Source organism: Motacilla alba, chromosome 3 (assembly GCF_015832195.1).
Source record: "Motacilla alba alba isolate MOTALB_02 chromosome 3, Motacilla_alba_V1.0_pri, whole genome shotgun sequence".
NCBI lineage: Eukaryota > Metazoa > Chordata > Aves > Passeriformes > Motacillidae > Motacilla > Motacilla alba.
Window position 1 is genome coordinate 78,220,354 of NC_052018.1, and position 27,364 is coordinate 78,247,717.

General features: G+C 40.1%; 1 protein-coding gene across 2 annotated transcripts; it reads right to left on the reverse strand.

Moving 5' to 3' along the window:
- Positions 1–27,364, reverse strand: CDC42EP3 (CDC42 effector protein 3). 2 transcript variants are annotated; one of them, XM_038132728.1, is made up of 2 exons: positions 27,105–27,364; positions 1–2,099 (listed from the first exon to the last, which is right to left on the reverse strand). In XM_038132728.1, exon 2 carries the CDS (start codon positions 1,821–1,823, stop codon positions 1,062–1,064), a length of 762 nt encoding a protein of 253 aa, XP_037988656.1. In that variant the 5' UTR covers positions 1,824–2,099; positions 27,105–27,364; the 3' UTR covers positions 1–1,061. The 2 variants fall into 2 exon arrangements, with proteins under 2 accessions (XP_037988656.1, XP_037988655.1); XM_038132727.1 differs by lacking the exon at positions 27,105–27,364 and adding an exon at positions 26,608–27,056.

The window sequence follows — 27,364 nt, forward strand, 5'->3', positions numbered from 1 at the left end:
GCAATTTAAAGGGTTTTTATTGTATTGCACAAGGTATTTATGCAATCCATGTAGGTACTGTATTGAAGGATCCACATTTCGCAAACATTGGCTGTTGCTGCACACATCACTAGCATTGTGAATAACCAGTGCCTTCTTCAAAAAGTAAAATAACCAGTTGCAAGTTTAAGCATGTTGTGGAAATAAATGAAGAAAAAAGCAAGGACTATTAATACATATTTCTCTTCAAACACACAAATATACAATTTTCAGAAGAGCACCAATAATGCCAAGCAAGTATTTTGATGAGATACTGTATGTGTAGGTTCTGCAGTAAAAAGCCAATATGCACACAGAAAATATATTTCAACTTTTAAAATAATTTAACCATAATATCTTGCATGTGTCACCTGTTTACAACATAACATTTCATATACAGTGTCAGGCCCAAGCCTCAACATGTGTAAATTTGTGCATACTCATTTAAAGCAGCTGAGACTGGACCAGGTTATTCAAGCTGAAAAAGCCTTCAAACTGTTCACATCTGAATTCAGAGCGGTAGTATAAGACCGAGAAAGTAGTTATGGTGAATTTATAACAGAAATGGTACTATGGAAAATGAAGAAAAACACTATAAAACCCTCAAACACAAGGTTCTAGAAAGAGGCCTACACGTAAAGTGATATTGTAATAATTTATAAAAGTGAATAATTAGCCAGTCTCCTTTCTGACATTAAGAGATTCTCACATATTCAGAAGCCTGTAGAAGTGAACTAAGCAAATGTCACAATCAGTATCATCCTCAAACGCTGTTTCTTAAGTTTCTGATCATTAATACTGGTACTTAAAAACATTTTATGTTTGCTGAAACCGATTATTAAAATTTACCTTCCTGATATGAGAATTTAGTGTAATAAAAATCATGAAAAACAATAGGTAAAAAAATAGTATTTTAAGAATATTTTTAGAAAACTCATCATACAACTGCAAATACAGCTGATTTTTAAGCATCTGCTTTTGAACTGTGGTCTTTTGTTTGTTTTTAAGTGATTCACTTATAAAGAAGCAAGGGAGTACCAGTTCTAAGATTTATTCTTGTCCATTACATTGAGAACCTCATCCAAAAGTGAGGGCCCCAAGTCAAGTTGTAATGAGAGAAGAGAGCCTGCAAGATCTGAAAGGGATTCTTCTGACTTAGTCTTGGTTAGTTCACATGAAAGACGACTGTCATCCAGTAAATCAACTGTTTGCCAATCAGTGCATCGTTCAGAAAAGCTGGATGAGTGACTGTCGCTACCGTTGGTAAAACGTGAAGAAGAACCATTTTGCTCCCATATGTCATCTTTGTATGTTTCTTCATCCTCCATCTCTTTACCTTTCTCCTGCAGTTTTTCTTCTATTACTGGCTCGCAGCTAAGCCTAGGATTTCTGGATGACCTGATGGATTCTTGCTTTGAATTAAATGTCACTGGTGATAATAAAGGCAATGTAAGGGCTTGAGAACCCCCAATGGCAGGAAGGGAAATAGCATTTTTGAGCACTGGTGATGGAGTTTCCGTAAACATGGATTCAGAAGTGCTGTTTGCCCTTAAGAATTCACTGTGGATACCAGACTGGCTAACTCTGGTTTCACCTTCATTTCCAGGCAACAGCTCATAGTTGCCCTGCAAAAATGAGATGTCTCCAAAAACATCATGCTGTCCCTCTTTCCCAATGTGTATGGTGTGACGAAAATCTCCAAGTGGAGGACTGATCATATCAGGAGATAAGATATCCCTTAGTTTGAATTTCTTCCCTTTCTTATTGTTAGCAGCTTTCAAGTAGATGGGTGTCTTGGCTGGCATCTTGCTTGTTGCTTCTGAGAGAAGTTGTTAAAAAAAAAAAAAGCTTAGAGAAGAAGCCTCTTACAAAGCCAGTACTTCTCAGGAGACCTTCAGTGTTAGCAATGTTACATCGTCATCTTGAACCACTCTTGCACACAAAATCTTATTCTTCTGATACAGAGAACTGTGGAGTATCTGAAGGTAAATGTCTCCCACATCAGCTCTTCGCAAGGTAGAGCACACGTTTTGGGGTCAGGTACCAACCAAATGCCTGGTACTTCCTCAACTTGAGAAAACCTGCATGAGATACAAAATCAGGTTATCATTAATTTATTTTTCATGGTTCATTCAGTCTTGTTCTTACCAAACCCCAAAATTAGTAATGGTACTGACAGTTCCAGCCTGCAGATTAGCTTTATGATGTTGCTTCCCTTCATTAGGCAGGATAAAAGAGTTCAGATTAACAAGGGCCACCTAACCTTTCTCTGACTCCATGGCTTTTTTTGAAGTCAGACGTTTTAGACACAGTTGCTGAGCATAATTCATTTGATAAATATCACTATCTCAATCTTTCTTCTCCTTATTGTGGCATTCAAAACGCTGAACTTTAAGAGCAAATGCAGAAACATATTTATAACATTCAACAACATTAAAGTTTTGAAAGATCCAGGAAGACTGACAGTCATTCAGAAAACTGTTTTGGAGTAGACTCCCTTGATTTAGATAACTGGGTAATCAGATTAGCATTTAGCTACTTCCAATTAGTGCAGGAACACTCACAAACTGTAATGTTTCCAGTAATTGTGCCCACTTAAACAGATAGTTTTAGGAACTAGAAAAAAGAGCTCTTCCAGGTCTTTACAGTTTGTTAGGAACATCCAAACTCACATGCTTTAGAGGAGATTGATGCTTGTGACTATATTCTTAAGGCTACATGAATTCTTCATAGCAATTAGTTATAGACTAGCTCATGAATTATGCAGACCACGAGGCCATAGTGATTTAGAGTTGCTCTGTGCAACCAATTTTAACAGTCTTTGCAAATCACGTTGTCCTACTAGAATGTGGTCCTTGAAAGGCCTGATAGAGCTAACAAGGGCTAACAAGCTATTAAGTCAAAAAGCTATTGAAAAACACTCTTTTTTAATACTTTAATGGTATATTTCTTCCTTATAGTGTCAGTTCCTAACTCTTGGACACTCTAAGAAGTAATGCATTTTTTTCTCCTGGACATTTTTATACATTCTTATATTAAATCCATGCACCACAGATCCCCCGCTCTCATTAGAATACTCAGCTACAAATCTGTCACCCTTTGTCCATCACCACCCCCACTGTGCAAAGGAGATTACAGCTTTTACACAGCAAGACAGTTCTGTATCATAAGAGGAGGGAAGCTGGCTGTAACAAGGGCTACTTTTGCTGCCTTTTACTTATGCCCTGGCAAGGTTTTTTGTTCACCAAACTAAGCCCAGTACGAATCACCAGGTTTAAAACTTAGCACTGTATGGCTGCACACCCAGGTTGTCAAGAAGCATTTATGCATTTTAACAAATCCTTTAACCACAGTAATTAGTTCCTACAGCTGGGTACTTAACTCTGCATCACAAGGGGAGCTGGGAGTCTAGCCAGGTCAGTGCTTTGGTTTTTTGCTTCCCACCAGGTATCTACTGCACTTTGATAATGCTGAAGTGCCCTCCCCCACAAAAATTTTCAGATGAACACAGGTTAAAGTTGAAATACAAAATAAGTTCAATAATTTATGAGGACATTTTATACTTTTAAGATCAATTTTGAAAATACAATTGATTGCATCAATCAATTAAAAGCACTTCAAAGCCTCCTCCTACACAACAAAATGGTAATTCATTAGGATCTACAATATACTAGGAGATTCACATTACTCCATGACAGTACTGCAAGATACTTTTGTATCTCCTGAATAAGATCTCTGCATGTGCCACCTGCAACGGGAACAGAACTGATTAGTCAAATCAACCCCGCAGTTTTAAAATCTAAAATTCACTGCATTGTTTCCCTCCATTTATCACTCTGCCCAAGCAATCCATTTAACTAAACAAAATGTCCTCAACTCTACAGAGAAGACTATTATCAAACAAAGATGAATGGCGAGGTTGTTTTACAGTTATCAAGTGAACTCAGCTCTATCTCACTTCCTAGAAATAGCAGACCAAATTCTCTCTGATTTTAATTTCTCATCCTTTAAGGTCTTTTAATTTGAATGAATGACAATGGAATGACAATGTGGTCCAAAGTCATGCCTGTTGGTCACTAGTTTAAAAATGGAAGATAAATGGTAGTTCATTCAAAGTTTTCATGGCTTCCACCACTTAGGATCTGTATCAAAAACCATTATCCAAACTCCATAGGGACTGTTAATTTAAAAAAAAAAAAAGAAAGCTGAAGGACACAATGAAATATCTGAACATCAGGAAATACTAAAAAGAAAATGCAAAATAACTCCTTGTATAAATAGGCCATTTTGACATACAAGAAAAGCACTCTATTTTATTTAGCTCAGGGGGAACAAAATACAAAAAACTCTGAAAGCAGCACAAACTTTTGGATATCCAAATCTCCCTTAGTTCTTGCACTACGAGACAGCCCCAGTAAGGGGCAGTGTAAAACCACACTACCTGAGATGATGCTGCAAGAGACTCCACTATCAAGAATTATAAACCCTCTCTATACAGCAGTCCCTTTAATCGAGAAGGCCTTGCCTTCCATTTGGCCAGTGCAAGAGGCTTTACATTTGAAGAGAAGAAACTTCACAATTACATGCTTAGTGCAAGCACCATTTTCTCTGCTGAAAACAAAGGCTACTCTTACTGCAGATTTCAGCAGCCACAGTATTGGAAATCTGCAAACTACACCTTTTATTTAAAAGAAAAGGGCTCCCTTCTCAATGGACAGGCCTTCCATGTACAACATAACAGCTTCAGAGCAACTGTGTTTTGTTTCTGCATACCTATCCTCTTTGTCAACCACTGCCTAAAGGAGTGCAGATTTTTAGCTACTTCAAACAAATAAATCTGGAAATATTCACTAAGTCTACAATACTATTTTTATTCATACCTACTTTAAAATTAAATAAGGAAGAACCCATATAAATAGTTAACATATAGCATAAATATATATACGCACACACATACATATATAGTAGTTCTTTTAGTAAGAAAAAAATTTATAAATCAAAATTTGGCAAATGAAGAAAAACCTAACAAGACTAAGCTTCCAGCTCAAATCCTAGAAGACAAAAAAATTAGTCCACAAAATTTTCACAAGAATCTTAACACCTTAACACCCGCACTCAACAAGATTTAATGGACTCTCAAGGGCACATGGGCTAAGAGAAGGGACACAACACAATGCAGTCTTGATATCAGGCTACACAATAAATTTCTCCTTGTCTTAAAATGAGACCTTTTTCAGATCTTACTGCTAAAAGAGTCTCTTGTTTTGACTAATTTGAGCTCAGTAACCAAGTGATTGTATAGCTAAGTTGGAAAGCTGAGTGAGAAATTACCAGAAAACCAGAAGTCTGCAATCCTGGACTGCCAGCCTACAGTGGAAGACCTTAATTTAAGGGAAAAACAACATGAAAGGGTTTTCATTGCAGTTGAAAAGATATCCCCTCTTCTAACAAGATCCAAGCATGAGCCAAACCAGAGGAATTTCAGCCCAGTGAAAATTAAATTTTTAGTTTGGCTGTAGTGCTTGCTCATTTTCATTCCTATCACTTCACACTCTCATGTAAGTATTTTGCTTGGTAACAAAGACCAATATTTTTAGAGGTGCTTCTCAATCTGCCTTCTGTCCACTCAGCAATCATCACCTTCCACACAGCTCAAAGTTTTCCATGGATGCCTTAGGTTATTCCATGGTCCATTTTAAAAAGACAGACTATCAGCAAATATCTCAACAGCTAAGCTTGCAAAGCCAGAGACAAATAAGGGTCAAGGTGCAAACTTTCATTTGTGCGCACATCCCAAGAAACCTAGACCCTTTAGCAAAAAAATTAGAGAAAGAAAACCACATTTCCATTGAGCAGAGCCAGAAGCAAGTGTGTGTGCTGGGAAGCCTCCGGGCTTTCTCCAGGGCAATCCCTTGCAAAGGCTCTGCCTTACACATAACTGACTAGAAGCATATGAAGCTCAAAGAAAGGCCTTTCCAAAGCGTAATTTAAAATAGAATTGAATTACCTTGAGGAGCAAGTCAGTAGGAGAAAACTGAGTCTGTACATTATCTAAATATCCAAATGAAAGCACAGTAACATAGCAAAAGGCAGACACAAACTACGCAACAAGCAGCTGCAATTTTTCTACATGATGAAGTATCTGCAAGCATAGAAGAATTGGACTTTAGGGCTTCATTTTAGGTTTTAGCTATCAGTAGCTTTCAGCAGTACAAACAAACTCTTAATAACATCCTGGTCAATGCTTTTACTTTCACTGTGTCTGAAACAGCATCAAGTGTAAAACACATTTTTACTGGTTTTGTAACAGGGGCCTTAAGTCATGCAGTCACAATTCCAGAATGCTAGTGAAACACACTCCCAGTTAACCAAATCCTCAGGTACAAGAAAAGCATCAGATGATGCACCACAGAGCTTACCTCTCGTGTGTCTGGGGACTCAGTTGTCCTTACCAACCACCAGACTGAAGACAAGAGGCCACAAGTCTGTCCACTTCTAGACCATGCCACCAGCTCTCCACTTATAAAGCCACTACCTTCTAAGTATCTGAAACCATAGCAGGTGCTAACACTTTTCCCTCCAGATTGTTTATCTAAATTTACATTGTTTATAAGAGGCACAGCCTTTGAATTCATCTGTATTAAAGTCAACTTCCCTTGATCAGGTTAGAAGTCCTTGTCTCCTTTCCTTCTCCTTTCATCAAAGAATTGGCACCTTCCTGATTACAGATCTAATTACTTTAGAAAAACAATCAGGCTAAATGCACTTCAGTCCAACTAATTTTCTCAACTGCACTCAACTGACTCTCCTGGATCAAGTCTTACCTATTTCATTGTGCTATCACATACACTATTTAAAAAATGAAGGAAAAAAAAATCTCAAATAATTCCCACAGCTACAGAAGCACAGGTCAAGAGAGAACCTGACTCTATGGTGCATTTGATCATTTCTACATTGCCCTGAAAAGACAGAGATGCCATGTGCTAGCTGTGAAGGTGTTTGTCCACCCTTCTCTTAAAATTCCCTCTTAAAATACATGCAGACTACATTAATTAATTTATTTCACAGAGGCCAATTATCAGACAATATGCACCTAAAGTGTTCCCTGTTCCAATTTGGGTCCTGATTAATAGAATAATTTTTTTAACTATTCTAGCTGTGGAGAAATAGAAAAAAATTTAAAAGGCAAAAAAATCATGTAAGGATATATTTTGACTTCCCTTGCTATGAAACACTTTTTTCCACATAAATCAAAGACAAATAGTACACCAGCTGTGAGTTGTTCACTTGAAAAAGGGTTAATTGCCACTAAGTGCAAGCACAGAAGGGACAGGCTGCATACAGTGTCTTTCTCTCCAGGTATCTTCCATTTCTCCAGCACTCTCCTGTTTTTCCCCCTCCCTAAAACCTAGATTCAAGAACAAAGGAAAACAAGTTCTTGATTTTTAATTGTTGACTCCTTTAACTCTTGCCACCCTACTTAGCACTCTTTCAAACAGATCGACCTTGTGTAAATCTTGTTAACCAAACCAGGGAACACTTTCAACTAATTTTAAACCATTAGAGTACTTGTATATTAGATTATTTACTTCATTCATTTCCATATATTCAAGAGTTTTTATTGTAGCTTGTAAGAAAAAGAAACAAAGGAGAACAAACCTAATTTGGGGGGAAGAAAAAACAAGAGGTCTAATTTGAGCAACTGGCCTCAGTCTTCAGTTATTATTTTGTGTTTTATCAGTTGGAGATTACAAATACTTGTTATCAACCAGAAACCTTCATTCTTGTTAAGGTACTTGAACACTAACCAAGTTGTTTCTCAGTCATCTTTTTTGAACAAAGTGAACAGGGGGAATTCCTCATGTGGTGATAGTGGGGGAATAATTTTAAGCCTTCTGGCGTCTCTCCCTCTCTCTCTTTTGAACCACCTCCAATTTTCCAATGTTGTTTTCCAAGCAGATCAGAATTAGTGACAATATTTCAATCTAATTCTCCCTAACAGCATATATGAAGATAAAAATCACTTCTTTCTTCCCATCACCACTGCCTTGTTTATAAACGAGATCATACTTCTGCTCTTATTCTCACCCTCTTACAACAGGAATTTTCCTGTATTTACAGGGTAGAATTATATTACAAACCATTTAAGAATTCTTGTGCTGGTATAACAAAAACAAGTTCTCCAAGCAGAATAAACTATACTGGAAAAAGTAGAATTTGTTATCCTTGGCTTTTACTGGTTCAGAGAGGGCATCTCCATTTTATTCTTTTTAGGATCAATACACAAATATATTAATTTAAACAACAAATTTTGGCAGCACAGCCAGTGGCGGTGCTCATATTACACTGTTTGTCCAGTAAGACTCTACTCCTTTCCTTGGGGGGGAGGAAAACTAAAAACTTTCCAAATTATCATTCTCCAGCAAAAAAACTGGATTTACATTCTATAAGATAAAACACAATGCCACACTTCAGAAAGAGAAACATTTCATTTCAATGCGCTCAAGCTGCGAATCCATTAATCACTTGAGCTTTCTCTGTCTCCCTCACCAATACACTTCTTCACCAATATCCATCACTTGCAAATTTGTACTACAACAGTTTTGTACTTATTTGCAAGATGCTCATAAAAATACTATGCAACCCATACTGTATAAATAGATCTCTACAGTGCATCAGTAGAAATACATCCCTCTTTGATGCTGACTTATTTTTGACATTTACTCTGAGATTCTAAATGTTTTTAATACATGCTTTGTTAACACTGTAGAGGACTAACATTTTTAAAATCTGGTTGAGATGCAATAAGAAAATAAATGCCTTACACAGTCTGGTTTTGCAACTGTGCTTATTAGAATAACTTATTAGAATATTTTAAATAACTCATTTCATTTTATCAAGCAATTTTTTAACCTTTCAACAGCTTTGAATCACAGCTTACTTTTAGCTTTGAAAAGTTAGCATCTTTTCTAGAACAATAAAAACCATCCTTGCTTTTCTCCACTTCTTCAGAGACAGGGAATTAATGAGCTCACTGTATTCTGTAGTTCAGCTTCAAGGACTAAAACAGGTCCCTCTTCACTACCTTCTCCTTAGCTTTGTTGGCTGGTACATTCATACACGCAGATTTAATACCATATAGTTCATTGGCTTCCAAAAACTGGATGAGTTCAAGCCCATGCAGACTTAGGCAGAGGTGCATGTCAGTACAAGGTGCAGCATAGCACGTTAATAACGCAGCCAGCCACAGTGAGGTTATGCTACGTCAAACAGACTGCACGCTGAAGCACAGTCACACATCTCCTCCTACAAAGTCACACACCAGATGAGCAAATAGCTGGGTACCATAAATCCATAAGCCACCAGATGGACAGGCTTAAAAACTTGTCCATTGGTTCTCTTCAGCCATAGAGAAAAACATGAAATGGGATAAAAAAATAACCCCTACAACCCGAGCCGATGTGCCACCTAAAAGCCTGGCAAACTTCTCTGGTTGAAATCTCAACTGTCCCCTGTGATGTCAGCCAGCACTCAGATAAATTTAAGTGGATTAGGAATCCACACTCCACGCCCTTTGTGATTCTGAGCAGGTTAGCATAGATGCCTTTCTCTTTTGACACAGAGGGTGTAGTTCCTCAGCCCAACTCTGTTCTCAAAGCCGGTTTAAGAAGTTCCCACCTTGGATTCCTCACTGGGCATTGCTGGTTCCTGGTCCTGCACTGCAGTTCCTTGTACTCTTCACAAGCAGATGGACCTACCAGTCACACTTCAAACCGGTCACAGCTGCAGTCCTCTTCACTGACTCAGTTTACAGGACAGGCTTAGCAACAGCTGCAGCTGCCCGATGGCAGTGCTTCAAGAGAGTTCCAGCCCAATATAACTTGCTGTCAGAAAGGCATTCTCTCCTTCCCCCCCTACTGTGTGCACACACTTGACCCCTTACAGGCCAGTTCAGCACACAACAAGGTGAAAGCTAACTAGGAAAGGGGTCTAAAATCACAAGGCTTGGCGTAAGACTGCTACTCTCTGCTATAAAAATTCCTTTCAATAGCTAAGCTATGTCTTGAGACATCACTCTTAGAAAGCAAGGAGTTGTGGCAGAAGGGCTGGGCAAGGAAAAATGTCCATGGAATTACATCTAGACTTCATGCACTCCTGATGCAAAAATGGCTTTTTAGCTCCACTTGTTTCTGCCTTGGGTTCCCAAGACCACTGTCATACTGAAATTAAGTTTTTTCTAACTTTAATTAATATATTCATACTATTTTTGGGAAAGACCCTTAGTTTAAAATTTCCACAATTGCTAGCTACTGACAAAAGGCAATCTAAACTATAAGGATCCTGCAAGGTTTCAAAAAAAAGAAAACAAAACAAACCCAACCACTAAACCCACAAAACCCTACCCTGAACTCCTGACCTTCAATTCTCAAATATGCTTCATCTCTAAGTCAAATACTCCTTATGATCTCCTTGAAACACACAAGTGCCATAGGCATATTACAATCACCAGTTCTATTATTCATTTTTCAGTGTTCAAATAAGTATTGACCATCTTTAAGTGGCTGATAAATTAGTTTTAAAACAAACTTGAAAGCCAGAGAGCCCTCTATAAGCAAAGACTAAAAATGAGGTAGAGATATATAGATACAGAAAAATCTAAAGTTGCACAGGACTTGTTTTCTTATTACACAGAAGAAGGATGAATCTTGTGCTCTATTGCAGTTTTGCCTCCTTCACAGAGTTGAATGGTCATCAAGATTAGAGCAAAGGTGATGATGTTGGGGTAGATGGAAGAAAGGAAATGCTTCAATAGATTAAAAAAATCCTTGCTGAATTACTTTTTGGGTCCAACTCATGCCCTCTTTAAAAAATGGAAATCACAGAGTAAATAGGGCTTCTAAAATTTTGTTACCTATGTTCAGTTTCAAGTATATTCTTTGTACAGCTAAAGTAACTGGTGTATCACCCTTATATGAAACAGAAGGGAAAACCCAGAAAAAATTATATCTTCATAGTGAGTTTATACTCTACTTCTAACAAAACAACTCCATTATTTGAAAGCACCATTTGAGCAGAGGTAAGAATCTGGAAGAATAAGTGACAACTGGAAGACATGTCATTCTGGTGCTGCTCTGCAGCATGTCAGTGACACCTGCAACACGCCCCAGCTGACAGGGATGCACCACACAGGACTGCAGTGCCGTGGTCCCCACTTCCTCCCAAGACATTCGGTTCTCTACCTTGAGTTGCTTGTACTCAACTGATCGGACTTCTTTTTTTTCCCTGGAATATATCGAGTAGTATCAGGGTGAATTCACACTTTGTTCCGATAGTTGTATTTCACATACTGCTCTTAAAACCTGTCAGAGCAAATGAGTCTAATTTGAAAGAAATTAATATACTCAGCACTTGTACAGAGGTGTACTCTCTGAATATTTAGAGTGCACAGTGGCAACTTAGTGCTAAAGCTAGTTTACTGATTAGCAGCTGATATTTCTTTCAAACTCTAAATCCCATGCATTTAATTACACTGTCCAAAATATTGTTGTCTCAAATCCCACTAAAGCCACCTTCTCAACACTCAGGGTTTACATCAGCCAGCACTCAGCACCTATCTTCCCATTACTGTAGCCATATTTCAAAAGATAAGTACAGATCTAAGACAAAGCTTAAGCCAAATGGTGAATGAGATGACAGCCCTTGTATAGACTGGACTTCGAGCTGGCATGTGCAGGCAACATGAGAGGATGAGTATATGGGTCAGGGAAGCATGTTGGATCCAGCGAACCCAAGCAGATCCAGTGTACTGCAAGTCAAGTCCTGTCTTTGCAAACTCCGGGAAAAGCATTTTGCAGACATTCGTTTTCTCTCAGCTCTCTGCAGGGGCTCCTGCTTAGAGCTTTGCCTCGAGACTGCAAGAGAACATAAATCTCTCTGTTCAAAGGTCAATATTTCAAAGTGCTCCAAAATGGACGTTTTGTTTTCAGAAGTAGTGTCAAGGGAAGGGGTACTGGCGGCAAAAAGAAAACTTCTAGTGGGCAGTCACATTAGGGTAATGTAATCATGACTCATGCTCCTCACCCATTTCCTGACTAGGGCTGTGCATGATCAAAAGAACGCCAGCCACAGCAACGCTGCCGCTCGTTAATGTTAGCCGGCCTGAAAGGATTACAAACTAGCAGAAAACAAACTCATTGCAGAGCATCCTATTTAAAGCCTGACATAAATCGACACTGACGTACACAGTGGCGTAACACCAACCAAAACAACTTGCCTTTGTTGCGAGAAACAAGTTACGACTTTTATGATGAGTTCTCGTACCCGAACCAACCCTCTCACACACCTTTAAAACACTGTAAATCCTTGGGAGGATGCCTAAGGAGAGGGAGGAGAATATCTAGTCGCTAGTTAGTATCTAAAGAAACGCAAGATACAAGGACCTTTCAGAAATGATCACACCGAACTCAGACTGCCGTAAAACAACTACCACCTCTCCAAAACGGCTGTAAAAGAACATACAGATGGGACAAAGCACAAATTTGGCTTAAGTGTCTCCCACCTTATGAGAAAAGCACTGCATGAGGCAATTTCTGTCTCAGTGTTCCCCGTTCGTCGATGTTGAGCATCCTGAGTGAAGCGTGTGCTTAATGATGCAAATTGCTGTTCATTTGTATATAGATTTCTTCAGCAGAAAACAGATTTCAGATCCTCGTTGGGACCTCGGTCACATTTGATTTGTTCCAAAACCCACATTAATGAGAACCCCAAAATTAATCAGATATTTCAACAGAAACTAGGCTAGACATTAGGTAACAGATGCCAACACCCAGCTGCACCTCTCTGCAGCCCTCACAAGCCAGATAGAATCACGGAATCATTCAGGCTGGAAAAGACCTTTAAGATCATCAAGTCAACGAGACAACTCCTTTCCCTCCCTCCTACCTCAGAAGCAGAGCTAGGAGCCTACATTTGCAGGTCCCTTTCACTCCTTTACAAATGCCAAGTAAGTGCTAAACATGCTCCTCAGCACCAGTTACTGTGTTGCTTATGGTACTTCCAACGAGGGAGATCAAAGGGGAGAGAGATTCTGAAGGTGACCACTACATACATAATCCCTTGTCAAAATCACTGTCCACAGATTTAAGACTGATCAGCAGTGGCATTCCACTTTCAGGATACTGAAGAGACCTATATACCAGGTGTCTGACTGCCAAATTCAACCCACATTTAGTAACTGTCTTTTTAGTAAGGCCTCAGCTCACCATTTAGTAATCTCACCTTTTTGCCCCTGACAATAAACAGAGTACTGGGGGACAACAGGTGGGAGAAGCAAAGTGTTGCACAAGGCAAAAGTTATGACTAAACAAATACCAGCTAAGTGTACTGAGCCTATACTTTATCCAGGTTGCAGTAATTACTTCAGAGTTGAGAGAAGCTGGTTCTGAAACAGAGCACACACACATATACCAAGGCTTTATATTGCATTGTGACACTTGCTGCTGGACTGTTAAAGCTCTGTTCATCTTGTTCATACAACTCTAGCATCACAGAAATTAGGTGTAGCAATCCCTTTGGGCATGGATGCACCACGGTATTGGCCAAGAACGAGCTGTTACTACATGGTGCAAGTCCTTCATGTACCAATACATAAAACTGGTATGGAAAGCAGTGGTGTGTAGGAAGAAAAATAAAAGAACATAATTCTGGGACCTACTTTCCCATGTAAAGGCCATATTTATTTACTTAATCCTCTAATAAGTAGGTAAGGTGAAATGCTACCTTTACTGCAGGCTATTTAAAGCAAATTTCTAATGGTTCTTGCAAGCTCCAGGGAGTCAAAATTCAAGCCATGGGAGGAGCACTACATTGCTTAGTGTGGTTTACCATCCTTCAAAAATTTAAGAAAAGATGACACCTTTTAGAGTCCAGGGCAAACAGCTACCTACAGGGCTGACAAAAACTTCTGCTGGGGGAAAGGGAAATCAAGCAAAATAAAACACATCAACAACAAAAGAAACACTACAACACCAACTCAGGAAACAAAAGATGGTCAGAAACCAAGCCACCTAAGTAAGTGGACAGGTATTTCCGATTTTCTTACTGTAGGCAAAGGAAGAAAAGCTGAGGTCAATTTCCTTGTCCTGAGAGCAAATCCAAACCATATCCAGCAAAAAAAACCCCCACAACATATAATAACAAGGCATTAGGATTGCATTAATTTAAGGCACAGTGTGGGCCTCTCTTCTCTAGTCCACATGGTTCTTTTAACAGAGATAGCATCTGTGGAAACACAGGCAAGGAACAAACCTATAACTCCCTGAATTACACAACAGCAGAGATACTATACTCAAGAAGTTTAAGAGGGAACTTGCATTCAAGTAGGGCATCAACATCTCAGCGTTGCTGCTTCAGCACGGGACCAGAAGAAATTATTGGATAATGCAGGGCCTGTTCCATAGGCTCTCTGCATATAGCTCCCTTGGGAAGGAAGAGAAATACCATAAACAAAAGACACTGAAACACAGTCCCATCAAAAGACACAGACAGTAACTTCTAAAAGGAAGATATCACCCCAGTGGCATTCTTTCTTTCCCTCTGTACATGCCTGCTAACCTGGATTCACCAGAGGTATGCTCCTCCTGGCTGCAGAAGCAGTGGGCAGCATACCTGGGCTTCTTCCTTGGAGCCCAAGGAAATCCTTACTGGGGGAAAGTATTAAACAGCTCACCAACAGCTACAAAGACCAATGTTAAAAGTAGTTCAGCAACACCTCTATTGCTATAGTCATAGGCTTCCTAAGTTAAACCATATCCTTGAGTAAAATGGTATTTTGTTGTTGTTTTGTTTGTTCCCTCAGAACACAGCAGTAAATAGGGTTCATCCTACAGTAATTCATATTAAATAGATATCTTCTTAAACAAAAATTCAGCCACGGATATTGTTACACTTTTGCTATTACTGGAATGACCATAACCCATTCACTTGAGAGGACACAAATAGGAAGAGACAATTTAGCATGGGAAAAGGAAAAAGGCACAAACAACAATGAAAAGAAAAAAATCTGCACCTAGTCAGTAAACTAAAACTCTCCAAGTACAACACATTAGCAGCTTGCAGGAAAACAGTTAACTTTTTAGAGTCACCAGGTTCCCAGATTAATGGCTCTGATTGAGTTCACACCTCCTAAAGTGAGTGTTTCAAACTGTCTGAAACAAGACAGGCAATTTCACTCAGGCTGCCAAGAGGCTGAAAGAGCATTCCATCTTAAAGCAAAATCTCAACTTTAAAAACAAAAAATTGTGAACACCTGAAAAATCCAGAGACTCTTAATTCTGAGTTGCATTTGGACTACTACGTTCCCAGTGACTTATTATCCAACAGACAAACTGAGTGCTGTTTTAGAACTTGATTAAGGCTAAAAAATAACAAAACTCCCTTAATACCCCTTGCTAGTTACTTTTCTTATGCAGAAGATACAGAATTTTTTTTTCACTTGTTTTATCAGACACCAAAATAGTCTTCTTGAGCTTTCCACTGAAATTCTGTAATTTCCTATGTACCTGGAAATAGCCAATTGCTCCTGGGTCAAACACTTTAGTGATAGCTTTAAAAACAACTAAGATAACTTTTTGAGTCACTAGTTTACATCTTTTCTCTTTCAACAGAAATTGAATCAGTATAATTATTGGAGGGTATACTGCAAACCAGATCAGAATCAAAACTCTTGCTTTACTAAATAGATTACAAGACACAAAACTGGTATGTCTGCAGTGGAAGGACAACTTGCAATATATACAGCTCTTCTTTTAGGCCAGTACATCCACTGAAAACCACAAATACTCTTTTTTTTTTTTCCGGTCACAGGATCTCAGATCAATTACGAGTTCTTACACAGCAGCTTAACAAGCCTGATTTCATACGAGTTTCTCTTCATTTGCAGGCCCTAAAAGATAGTGCCACTCCCAAATCAGACTAATGATACAAAGAAAAATTGTAGCTTTTTTTCTAAGGGCATTTGGAGTTATGTGAGCTTTCTGCTCAGCAGGACTTGCAGCCTGCATTACCAGTGAGTGATCTTTTAACTCTTTGCCTTGAATTGATCCATTTCAGTTTGAAAACTACCCTAAGATGATCTGCACTGGAAGACTTAGAATCTAAGGGAAAAACCAACAGGTAGATAATGAAATTGAGGGATACAGCAGCCTTGATCAACTGCGTCCTGATTTCAGCTGGGATAAGAGTTAATTTTTATCCTGGTAGCTGGTACAGTGTTGTGCTGTGTTTTAGATTTAGGGTGAGAATAATGTTGATAACACACTGATGGTTCAGATGTTGCTAAGCAGTGTTTACACAGTCATTGGTTTTTCAGCTTCTCACCCCACCCCCAGCAGTGAGTAGGCTGGGAGAAGCTGAGAGGTGACATGGCCAGGACAGCTGACCCCCACTGTCCAAAGTGATGTCCCATAGCATATGGTATCACGGTCAGTATACAAACTAGGGGGAAAGGTGGCCATGGACCACAGCTCAGGAATTGGCTGGGCATTGGTCAGCAGGTGGTGAGCAATTGCACTGTGCATCCCTTGTTTGTACATTTGAATTATTTTATTATGATTCCTTCCTTTTCTGTCCTATTAAGCTGTCTTTTTCTCAACCTATGAATTTTACCTTTTTTTTTTTTTTCCCAATTCTCTCCAAATCCCACTGGATGGAGAAGGAGTGGGCAAGCAGCTGTGTGCTATTCAGTTACCTGTCAGGTTAAACCACCTCAAACTGGTATCTGAACCCCAGCAAGCTACTTGAGTTTTAACAGCAGTCCAAGTCATGCACTCAAGATTAAAATGGAAGACTAAATCACAAAGGCCACAGTTTCAGGAAGGAAGACTGTGCTCAGAAACAGAAATAAGAGGTCAGAAGAGTTAACCAGGCTGAACCTCATCCTCTTGAACTGTAGTCATAAGGGGGTAGTGCAATTCCCTGCTTCATGAGAGGGCACTGAAAGGAAAGATCCAGTAATTCTGCATTTGGCCATCACCATGTCCAGTTCCTGTAGCCACAATTCCAAGAGGATTCATGAAACAAAAGAAAAGTTCCAGGAGAGCCACAAGACTGACATTATCAATGACATTTCATAGGAGCATAGAAACATTAAGACCTTTAAGATCATAAAGTCCAACTATCTAGTTTGCTAGACTGAAGCTAGTCAAAGCAATTACAAAGGAAAACATACATTTTTGGAACACCAAGAACAATTTACTCAGGCTTATGGTAGATTCTTTGTTATTTGAATATTTGGGGGTTTTTGTTTGTTTTTTAAGAAATTACTATTGTTTAATTCAAACAATTCAGGCAGAGCCAGGAGTCATACTGACACAGAACTGGGTAATGATTCAGGAAAGGCCTACAGCTTGTCGTAAGACAAATTCCCAGTGGTCTGGTCTGACTTTTATCATTCAAGATATGAACAGTATTCTCCTCTAAATTAATGGCATTTCTCTTAAGAATTAAGTATTCAGAAAAGTATTTTTATCTCAGTAATGCCACACTAAATTTTTAGAGCCTTTCTGACTACAGATTATGTTTCTTTGGCCATCAAGATGATTATGAAAGTTGAAAGGACAAATCTCCTGGTAGTTATCAAAATACACCTCTCATCAAAACTGTTGTATTTGGAAAGTTGTCATCTTTCAGCACAAAATAGAAAAAAAAATTAGTAGATCTCTGTGTTGGACACTGTGGTTTTGCATTGTAGTTAAATGGTATGCTCTGCCTCACCCCTCGAAAAAGTACGGTTTATGCCAAGCTGCGATCCTCCCCTGCAGTACCATGTATCTGTAATCCCATTGGCCCAAGTCTTATTCCAAGATCCTTATCCCAAAATGACAAAGTTTGAAATTTGGAAATTTATAACAACCACCAGCCACCTCAGCAGATGGATTGAAAGAACACACTGAATCAGAACACCTGAAAAATCATCTTGTACCATTTCAGTCATGGATCTTAAATGTACACACACACATACACAGAGCTGCTCCTACCTCTGCAGATACCACTTTTATTACAGAAAGAATACACACAATTTCTCAAATGATGCCTTTTTAACACATCCACCTACACTTCAGCTGTCTTGAAAGCTTCCATTTTAAGGCTTATTTTTAGAGTTGTTTATCAATATCTGACACTGCCATTCAACATTTTCTATCCTTTTCTGCAGCCATCTGTATGTGTTTGTTTATTGGGAGAACTAGAAGGAGGTGGGAGAATTTTAACCAAAGTTTTTAAATTGTTTCTCTAATGACATGAAACAAAATGATCTAATTCTACTCCCCAGCTGTATCATAACGTCCTTTACTCCTACGGATACACAAACCAGCGAAATCCACAACATTGCTAACAGGTTCTGGCACTTCTGTATTTTTAAATGTGTCTTTTCCTGTCATTCTGAATTACCAGGACAGGCAATGTCAAGGTGTTAAAGTGTATAATTTTTTACAAGCTTCAGTAGCTTTAGTGTCTGACACCTAGAATCTTCTGAAATCTACTCTATTGAAAATATCAGCCCTCATGCTTATATCGCTCCATCCCTGCAAACAACTCAGTTGGCAGGAATAGCCATCAAGCCAAATTGAGATCAGTGATGGAACCTCTGCATAAAAACCAGGGATGTGGAATCAGGAGATGGAGGACACTGGATGTGGGGAAGGGATTAATGTTTATTCACAGATGCAAGGAACTAAGACATTTACACAGGCTTGATGCAGGAAAATTGGTTGGAATTTAGCAAGAGAAGTAATTTGCATGTTTAGACTGTTCATTTGGCCATTGAAGCCTGCTTTTTTTCCTTGCAGATTTTTCAGTTATATGCAGATTATATATTTGTATTTTCAGAGATTATCTGGATACACTTAAAGATGTACACTTGAATAGATATACTGTTCATACCAAAGGCAATGTCAAAAAGCTTCCAATTACTCTGTTGTTGCTTCATTAAATAACAATTCTGTCATTTCTTCCTATACAGCTGTCAGAGCATCTCCCAGTAATCAAAATGTTATACCATGCCACAAAATACCTTATTTACAATTTTTATTTCTTTGCCAAGGTAGAGGCATGGTTGTACTCTCAAGGCAAAATAACTACTGCAACTAACAGTGAAATTAATTCTCATACAAAAATGTGAAAACCAGCAGCATAAATTACGTGATTGTTCAGCACTTCCATTTGGAGAGGCAGGTTTTATTTTTGTCCTCACAAATTCCTGTAGGAATTCCTACAGATTAATAACCTTCTTGGACTCTTGCTATTGTAACTTTTTTTCTTTGGGACCAGAAGTATGCATTTTTAAGAGAGCTGTACAGTCCACTGCTATCAAATGGATTACTTTGTTGTCCTTGCTGTTGACCTCAAGTGATCTTATCTGAAAGACTCCAGAGGCTGAGATGGGTATTCATACTGCCTGAAGGTACAAAAAGAGAAAACTAGAAGAAATACAGTCTCTCTTTCCACTAAAATCACAGCAAGCAAGTGGGGAGGGACACGCAAAGCAGAGCAGCAGCCATACAAATTACTGGTCTGCTCATTCCACTATCTTTGTTCCTGACAACAGATTATCTACTCAGTCTTGAGGACTTCTGTGTGCCACTGATTATTTTGCATGTTACTAATAAGAAACAAGTTAAACAGAAATGCTAACAGTAATGAACAAACCTTTTCATTTAAGTCTTTCATCAAACTGACTAGATGCTACCCCGCCTTCTAGGCAGGATGACCAAAGTGAGCAGTGAATTACTACAGATTTGTACTACTGCAGCATCACCCTAACCACGAGCCAGGTATCTAGTATATTAAGAATTACGCACACATAAAATGACAGCAATAAAGTCTCACAGAAGACAGTTCTTCAGCTGTTGTGTCTTGTGGGACAAGGAATACCAACAGAATTGTAGCTGCTGTGAACATCACTTTCCTCCTATTTCACCTTTCCACTCCAACTATTTGGACTGAAGCGAAGTACAGTCCTGTATGCCATATATACAGCCTATGCATGACATGCTACTCCATTCTTCACTTCTATATTCCCATCTGGTTTGCAAACAATCAAACAGAAGAAACCCCCAGATGCATTACATCTTACCCTCTTATGAACCACGGTTATTATTCCAAGGTCATCTCCTACAGGAGCCATGAGCTAGCAAGAACCAGCCTAAACTTGATCAAGAGCAGTAATCTATGGTACCCGGAGCAGAAACACTGAGCTGCATCTGACCTGCAGGACAATTTATGGCACTACGCCTTCCTTGTCCCTCTTTCACTCACAATGTAGTTTTTCTACTGTTCAAACCTTCCTTAAATTGGGCTAACCCCTAACATTATTTCTAGGAGCAATGTATCCTTCAAAGGGAAACGCCAAAGACTACATAGCCAATCCATCCTCCAGATGAGTAGAGACAAATGGAAAAGCCAAAGAAAAGTGCCTTTGCAAGGACCACAGTGCTGGGGAGAAATAGCATGGCTGGCCTTTACATGGCATTACAAAAGGCAGAACCTGTACCTTCTTTTCTCTTCACCCTCACTGTGGCACATGCAACTTCCAGTTTCAAGGATGCTTTTGTTTTTATTCTTTGTGGTTACAGAAACGTGTACTCTCAAAGAACCAATGAGTCACATTAATGCTTCAAATGACATGGACCTCATAAAATTTCAACAGATTAGGCTATAATTTGAAAACTGAACATGAGAATACTGATCTAACCATCCTCTGGAAAGAAATTTTAACCAAACTGAAGCAATGCTTTAGTTCCCAAAAGACAGTTTATCAAATAACCTAAAAATAAATACAAAAAAATAATATTGATGGCCATTCCCCTGTAGAATTTCATTAAAAGCAGTGGCAAGAGCGCCTTAAAAAGATCCTGTCACAATGAGGACAAGATATTTATGGTGTGCATCTTCAGCACAACAAAGGGGAAAGAAAAAACAAACCAAAATATTCACCTTGAACATTCACCAAAACTCCACTACATCTTGGATTAATCTGTGCTTCAGTTTCAGATCTAATTTACCCAATCTCAGAAATAAACATAATTTAAATAAATCAAAATATGCACTGAACCATATTAACTGAGCTGAAAAAGTAAAGTTAGAGGTTTCTAAAAAAATATGTAGGCCTTCATGAAAAAGATGTATGTAAACATCCACAATTCAGGCTTTACTTAGGTAGAACTGGAGATACACATGAGAATATAAAGAATGGAACTTATTTCTGATCAAAATATCTTGATGGATAAAATTTAAAAGGTTAGATTTAGGAAGTATTAGAACAAAGAACATTTATAAAATTGTTCTGGCATCATAAAGGATTTTTAAGGTTTGAAATTACCGAAGTATTGATTTTTTGGGTAGAATTTACAAGCCTTCTGAATGAGAAGAGTCCATAAGTGCTGTCATATATTTCTTGAGAACATAAAGGAAATATAAGAAAAATATACCAAAAAGTGCAAGAATATAAATATGGAGCAACAGTCGCCAGCAACGCTGGCATTATATTCCTGTACATCACTTGGTACTAGTGCATTACTAAAGTACTAGAAAAAACACCCCCACAAAAAAAACCTGTCTACTACACAGGAACTGACCTACTCACATAGTCTGAGAATACCACCTTCTTATAAACAGCTTAAGGAACTTTACTCAAAGAGGAGAAACAGAGAAAGTATTTATCAAAGCAATAAGATCCTTTAGCCTCTTCTTCATTAAGATTTATTATTCATACTCTTGCAGGGATTAGGATTTCTCCTGGTGAAGATGGTGACTGAGAGCTCTGCTGGCTAGGGAGCTGGTTTCACAACCTCTCTGCAGAAAGGCTTCAGAGATGCTGACTGTGGTAGCAGCAAAGCACCTTTGATCTTCCTTGCAGAGTATCACTGGGAATTATGAACCCCATAATTAGAAATATCATATGTAGAGCACTAAGGTTACAAACTAAAAGAACACAAAGTTAGAAAAGCCCAAGATTATATTATTTGTGGAATAATTTGATTCCTTCATCATCTGCACCACCCAAAACAACTATGACAAAACAGGGGCTCCATCTATAGCCCAGAATTTCAAACAGATCTTCCTTTTTTGCTATGGCTCACCTTATTAATCCCACATACTACAAAAGGCAAGAGGACTGTGAAAAGTAACATGACCTTAATGTGCTTATATATGTATCATCATTTTCTACAGGCTTTTGCCAACTTATGGATACTTGCTTTTACCAGAAAAACAGGCTTTAAAGTTTTGGGTTTTGCTTGACTTGAATGTTATACTGTATAGATTTCTTAGCAGGGAGGGGAAAAAAGGAAATTTCAGACTAACAGTTTGCTTTTATTTACTATTTTTATGCTAGTGCCTAAAATTCATAAAGCAAAAAAACCCACATTTGGAATGAAGACTTAACACCTGTTTCCTTTGTTTTAGGCACAACACAAATCCTCAGATACATATAAAGTTTCTGTAGCAAAATAGTGAGAAACGGACTTGAAACACCTGGTATTTCAAAGGGATGGAAAAAAAATACACCAAGCCCTACATTTTAGATCTTCCAAGCAAAGATATGAAGTAGTATTTATTTTTAGAAAGTTCTTACAGATGACTGAAAAAAAATTAATTGCCATGTAAATGTACCTAAACAAGCTTGCAGACCTGATTAAGCAAGTCATACCTAGTCTCAGCTTGTCATCAGTTCTTGTATCTATACAGAAGGTCAGCTGCTGTTTACACGTAATCATAGATAGTTCACTTAGCTCGTTCAGAATGAGACCCAACACAAAAACTCACAGTATCAGTCAATTTAATTTCTTATTTAGCATACTCCTCGTTGACCTTTATGATAGAAATCAAAGCAGTGTATCAGATTTGGTGAGCTTTTCTCTATTATTCCGAGCAAGTAAAAACAGCATGAACACAACATTTACATAGTTAAATTGTATGTTGTTGCTTTACCACACATAGTGGGGGTTGAAACCCTTAATGTGGCTCCCTGGCATTCATGAGGTACTAGGTCATCAAGTTTTAAGAGTATTGCAACACTCACTAATTTCAAAGATAAGAATAACTGTAATTCAAATTACTTGTGCTAAATATACATTTCAGTAAAATGGTCTTGCATTAAAAGCTACTAAGATCATGACAATACAATTTAGTATGAGCATTCAAAAACGACTCACATTTTCAGAGTTCTAGGCACTAAAAGAGCTATTTGGCTGTAGGCTCAGCCTGTAAATGGCCTGCAAATGGCTTACCTTTCCTCTTTAAAAAACAAAAGCACAACACAAAAGAGTAAAATACATCCAGCAGTTCACTAGCCTCTCAAAAGAAAAATCTCACAGTCGCTTACAAAGATGATTGACTAACTGTGCTCTTGCAGACTTGACTAGTGGTAAAACCATATGACAAATATTTGTTTTTATACTTGACTGTTTATTCCACAAATCAATGAAACTAGGTAAAGGTATAAATACATCTTGTCACCCTGGCCAGCTTTGTCCTCTTGTAATCATCCCATTTTATCTTGGCAGTGTGCTTCCTGAGGCTTTACTGGGTCTTGATTTAACCCTTGAACTATGAGGAAGTTAGTCTTGTCAGCCAGTTCCAGCTGCTCCCATCAGACTCACCTTCCCAGCAGTCACCATGCTGGATCAACATCGTTGCTCAATAACATTAGGAATGTCAATTATGAGTGTAAATACAGAACATTGTAAAATATTGTAAGCAATGCTTATCTGCATGAATGTCAACCAGAAATCTTATTTTAACACAGCACTGGAAGTGTCTCTTCTTCAGCATGAGCTTTACTTGAGCTCATGAGTAGTTGCACTTTATTCTGCCATCCTGCTTCACACTTCACACAGGATGTACTGAACTCGGCAGAAGAGCCAGAACTCTGCTCTCACTGCCCCACCCAGACACATCCCTTAGCACCCTCGAGCCGCTTTCACTGCCTACTAGCCCGTCTGCTTCTTAGTGAGAGGAAACCATTTAAAACCAGTCCTCTACCCAACAGCCGAACACAATTCTTCCCACATCCTCGTTTAAGTTCAGACTTCAGGTTATTAGGGAAATTCACCTTGCTATCACACAAACAAACAAACAACACCGTCAGCCAACTGCCTTCCCTGTACGCACTACACTCATGGAGATACCGCGGCTTTTAGGTACAGACCACCCAATTAGTTCAGTTTTACCACTGGGGGAAGGAGAGTTCTCCATGAGATGGTTCAGATCTTGAGAAAATATATTTCCTCTGATGTGATCGTAAGAGGGAGAAGAAAAAAAAAAAGAAAAAAAAAAAAAAGAAAAAAGAAAAAGATGGTTTTATTTGTTTGTTTCCCAAAAGTAAAATTTACATGGAGGAGGGTGAAAGCCTGTGGTGGTTTACATCATTATGAAAGGCCAAACAGGCATCAGGTGACCTGATCCACAGCAATTCTGTTAACTAGGGTGAGGAAGAAGAGGAAGAACTGGTCAGAGAGAATTGCTAAGCCCCTGGGACACACATGATCTCACCAGCAAGAAGTAAAGTAGAATGTGATGGCAAATTCTGCATGGCAGAAAGAAATTTTTTTAAATGCAAGTTCCCATTTCTTCCCCAAACTATTTGTTAAAACTTGGGCAGAGGACCAGAATTTTTTCTAGAAGAAGCCATCTAGGTCAGAAGACTATAAACCAAAGCAGCCTCCCTAATTATGAAAAGCTGAGAGCAAAGCATGTTCTGCCATGAACCGTGGCTTTTGTTGGTTACACTAAAGCTGATACAAGTGGTTTGGAACAATTTTAGATGCCTCTTTCAAGTCAATGTGACATCTAGCCACAGCAGTCAAATAGGGATGGTGCAGACCCACGCTGCTGCTGCCTCAGGGAAAGAGTGGCTCTGGGCTGCCTCTTAGGTGATATCCATCTCTTTCTTTTCTAAAACTCACCCAGACCACCTCCCGGTGATTCAGGCTGGCTTTACCAATCAGAGAAGAAGGGCAGAGGTAGTTTCTGCAGCCTGATTTTTACCTCTGTGGATGTACAAGGTGCTGCTCAGACAACAGTAACTGTGATTACCTTTAATCTAAGGAGAAGATAGGCCCTATTGTTTCCTTCCCAGATACCGCTGGCTTATGCTGAGGCCAGGAAAAATCATTGCCTTCTGTACTATCATACCGACCAAAGAACCTGCTCAGTTCCTCTCCTTTGCATGCTGTAATGCAAAACAAATGTTCAAAGCAAGGAGTGCCTCGAACATAGGAGTTTTCTCTTGCTTTTCTGAATGTTTCTGCTGAAAGACTATTTGTAACACATCACAAGAGTACAAGTAAATCTTACGGCTAATGCTAAAAAAGGCTGAAGCCTTTCAGTACAAGACACTTTAAAAATAAATCCTTGCAACAGTAATCACCTGCTGATACATGCTTTTATGTTTAGCCAGCTGCCAAGATGCCACATCTGTCACTTCTTGCTTCCAGAAATGTGCTTTCCTTTTCTGTAGGGAAGGAGAAAATTCTGCTTCTAGCATTGCACTGAGTATCACGATGCCTTTTTTGGTATCTTTGTCATTCCTCTAAACATCTGAGCCATGGCACATGGATTATAAGATTTCTGGTAGTGTGTATCTAAAGAATTGTTCAGCTTTGGATTTTCATACCTTAAACCTTCTGATTTTTTTCATCTACATTTTCCCGAACAATGTTACATCCTTACAACCTATATATAACTGAAATTAATGGTCTATGCATGAGTCCTCGCCTCCCCACCAAAGATATTTTTCAAAGGAAAGTAAGAGATCAAAATCGTATTTGTTACATTAAACATTTCATAAGAAGCCTTCTTCCTATTTTTAAAACGTAACAACAATCTACAGTGACGCAAGTCCTAAATTAATTGCTTCCTCTATTTTGGTCTCTTTTAATTTCATCTGAAAATAAATGAAGTCCTTTCTATTAATCTGCAGCCCGCATTTCTTCATCAGCAGCCCAACCCAAATTCTCAAATTTGACTTCCCGACTTAAACTCTTAGCTCGACAACCAGCATCACACCGGGTACTGACTTGCCCCCAGCGCAGTGCTTGCCCTCGGTGCAGCCCCAGCCGGGCAGGGAGCAGCACACTGAAGCGCACGGTTATTCTTAGCCCCACGCAGGAAGGCGCGGCGCAAGGGGACGCACCGCACAAAAAGGAGCGCAGCCTGTTTCGGGAGGGGTTGTAGGCTGGGTATGCCTCCTGCCTCCAAGGCAAAGGAATAAAATCAGGTATGCCAAAATACACCGGGATGGAAATTTAAACCAATACAGAGGCGAATTTCAGCTCGGAATTTCAGTGATGTAGAAACACCCCCAGTCCTTCTAAGCGATAGCTCGGGCACGAACCTCCCGAGCGGCCAAACAGTATCATTAATGGGTACTCTCTCCGGCTACCCCGAAGGCGTAGCCTCCCTCCCAGCCCCCCGAGCGGGCGCGCTGCGGCCCCGCCGCCGCTGCTCAGGTCAGGAGGGGCAGTGCCGCGTCCCGGTCGCGCAGCCCAGCCGTGGCGGCCCTCCCGCTCCGCGCCCCGCTCCCCGACTTACGGCGCCGCCGCTGCTCCCGCGCCGCTCCTCCCTCCCGCCGGTGCGGAGCCGGGAGGGCAGCGGGGCCGCCCCTCCGCGACTCGGGCCGAGCGCGGCACCTGCGAGCGTCTGTCAGTGCGCGGGCGGCGGCGCCCCGTGTGCCGGGGGCGCGGCGCGGGGCCGCGGGCGGCGAGCGGCTGCCGCGGGGAGGCGGCGCTGCCGGCGGCGCTGCGGGCGGGGAGGGCGGGCTGCAGGGAAATCCTGGCACCGCGGAGCGCCGGGAGGCCGGGAACAGCCACAATAACAATAAAGGGCTCCCCCCCTTTTTTTCTTTTTTGAGCTGTTTTGTGGGGGTGGGGGCATTGCGGGCAGTCCGGGCGGCCCTCCCTACACCCTGGTAGTGTCCCGGTGAAGCGCTCGGGTGGGCAACCCCCCTTCCCCCTGTCTCCCGAGCACGGTCAGCCCCGAGGTGTGCTTTGAAGCTAATGATTTTTCACCCAAACGCTCTTGCCCCTCACCTCCTCGGCGCCCCGATCCGTCAGGGGTGAGGCTCAGCCCGCTCTCCGCCCGCCGCACTCATTCATCCTGCCTGTTCTCCATTATTTACGCGCTGTTAAGCAGCGCTCGGGCTTTCAGGACCCGGCGGTCTGCGATTTACAGGTAACCGGCAAATACTGCGAGAGCCGGCGAGGCGCAGGGGCGTCTCCTCCCGCCCAGCGGCGGGGCCGGAGCGGGGCAGCGGCGCGGAGGTGCTGCGCGGGGCGCGGACCAGTCAGCG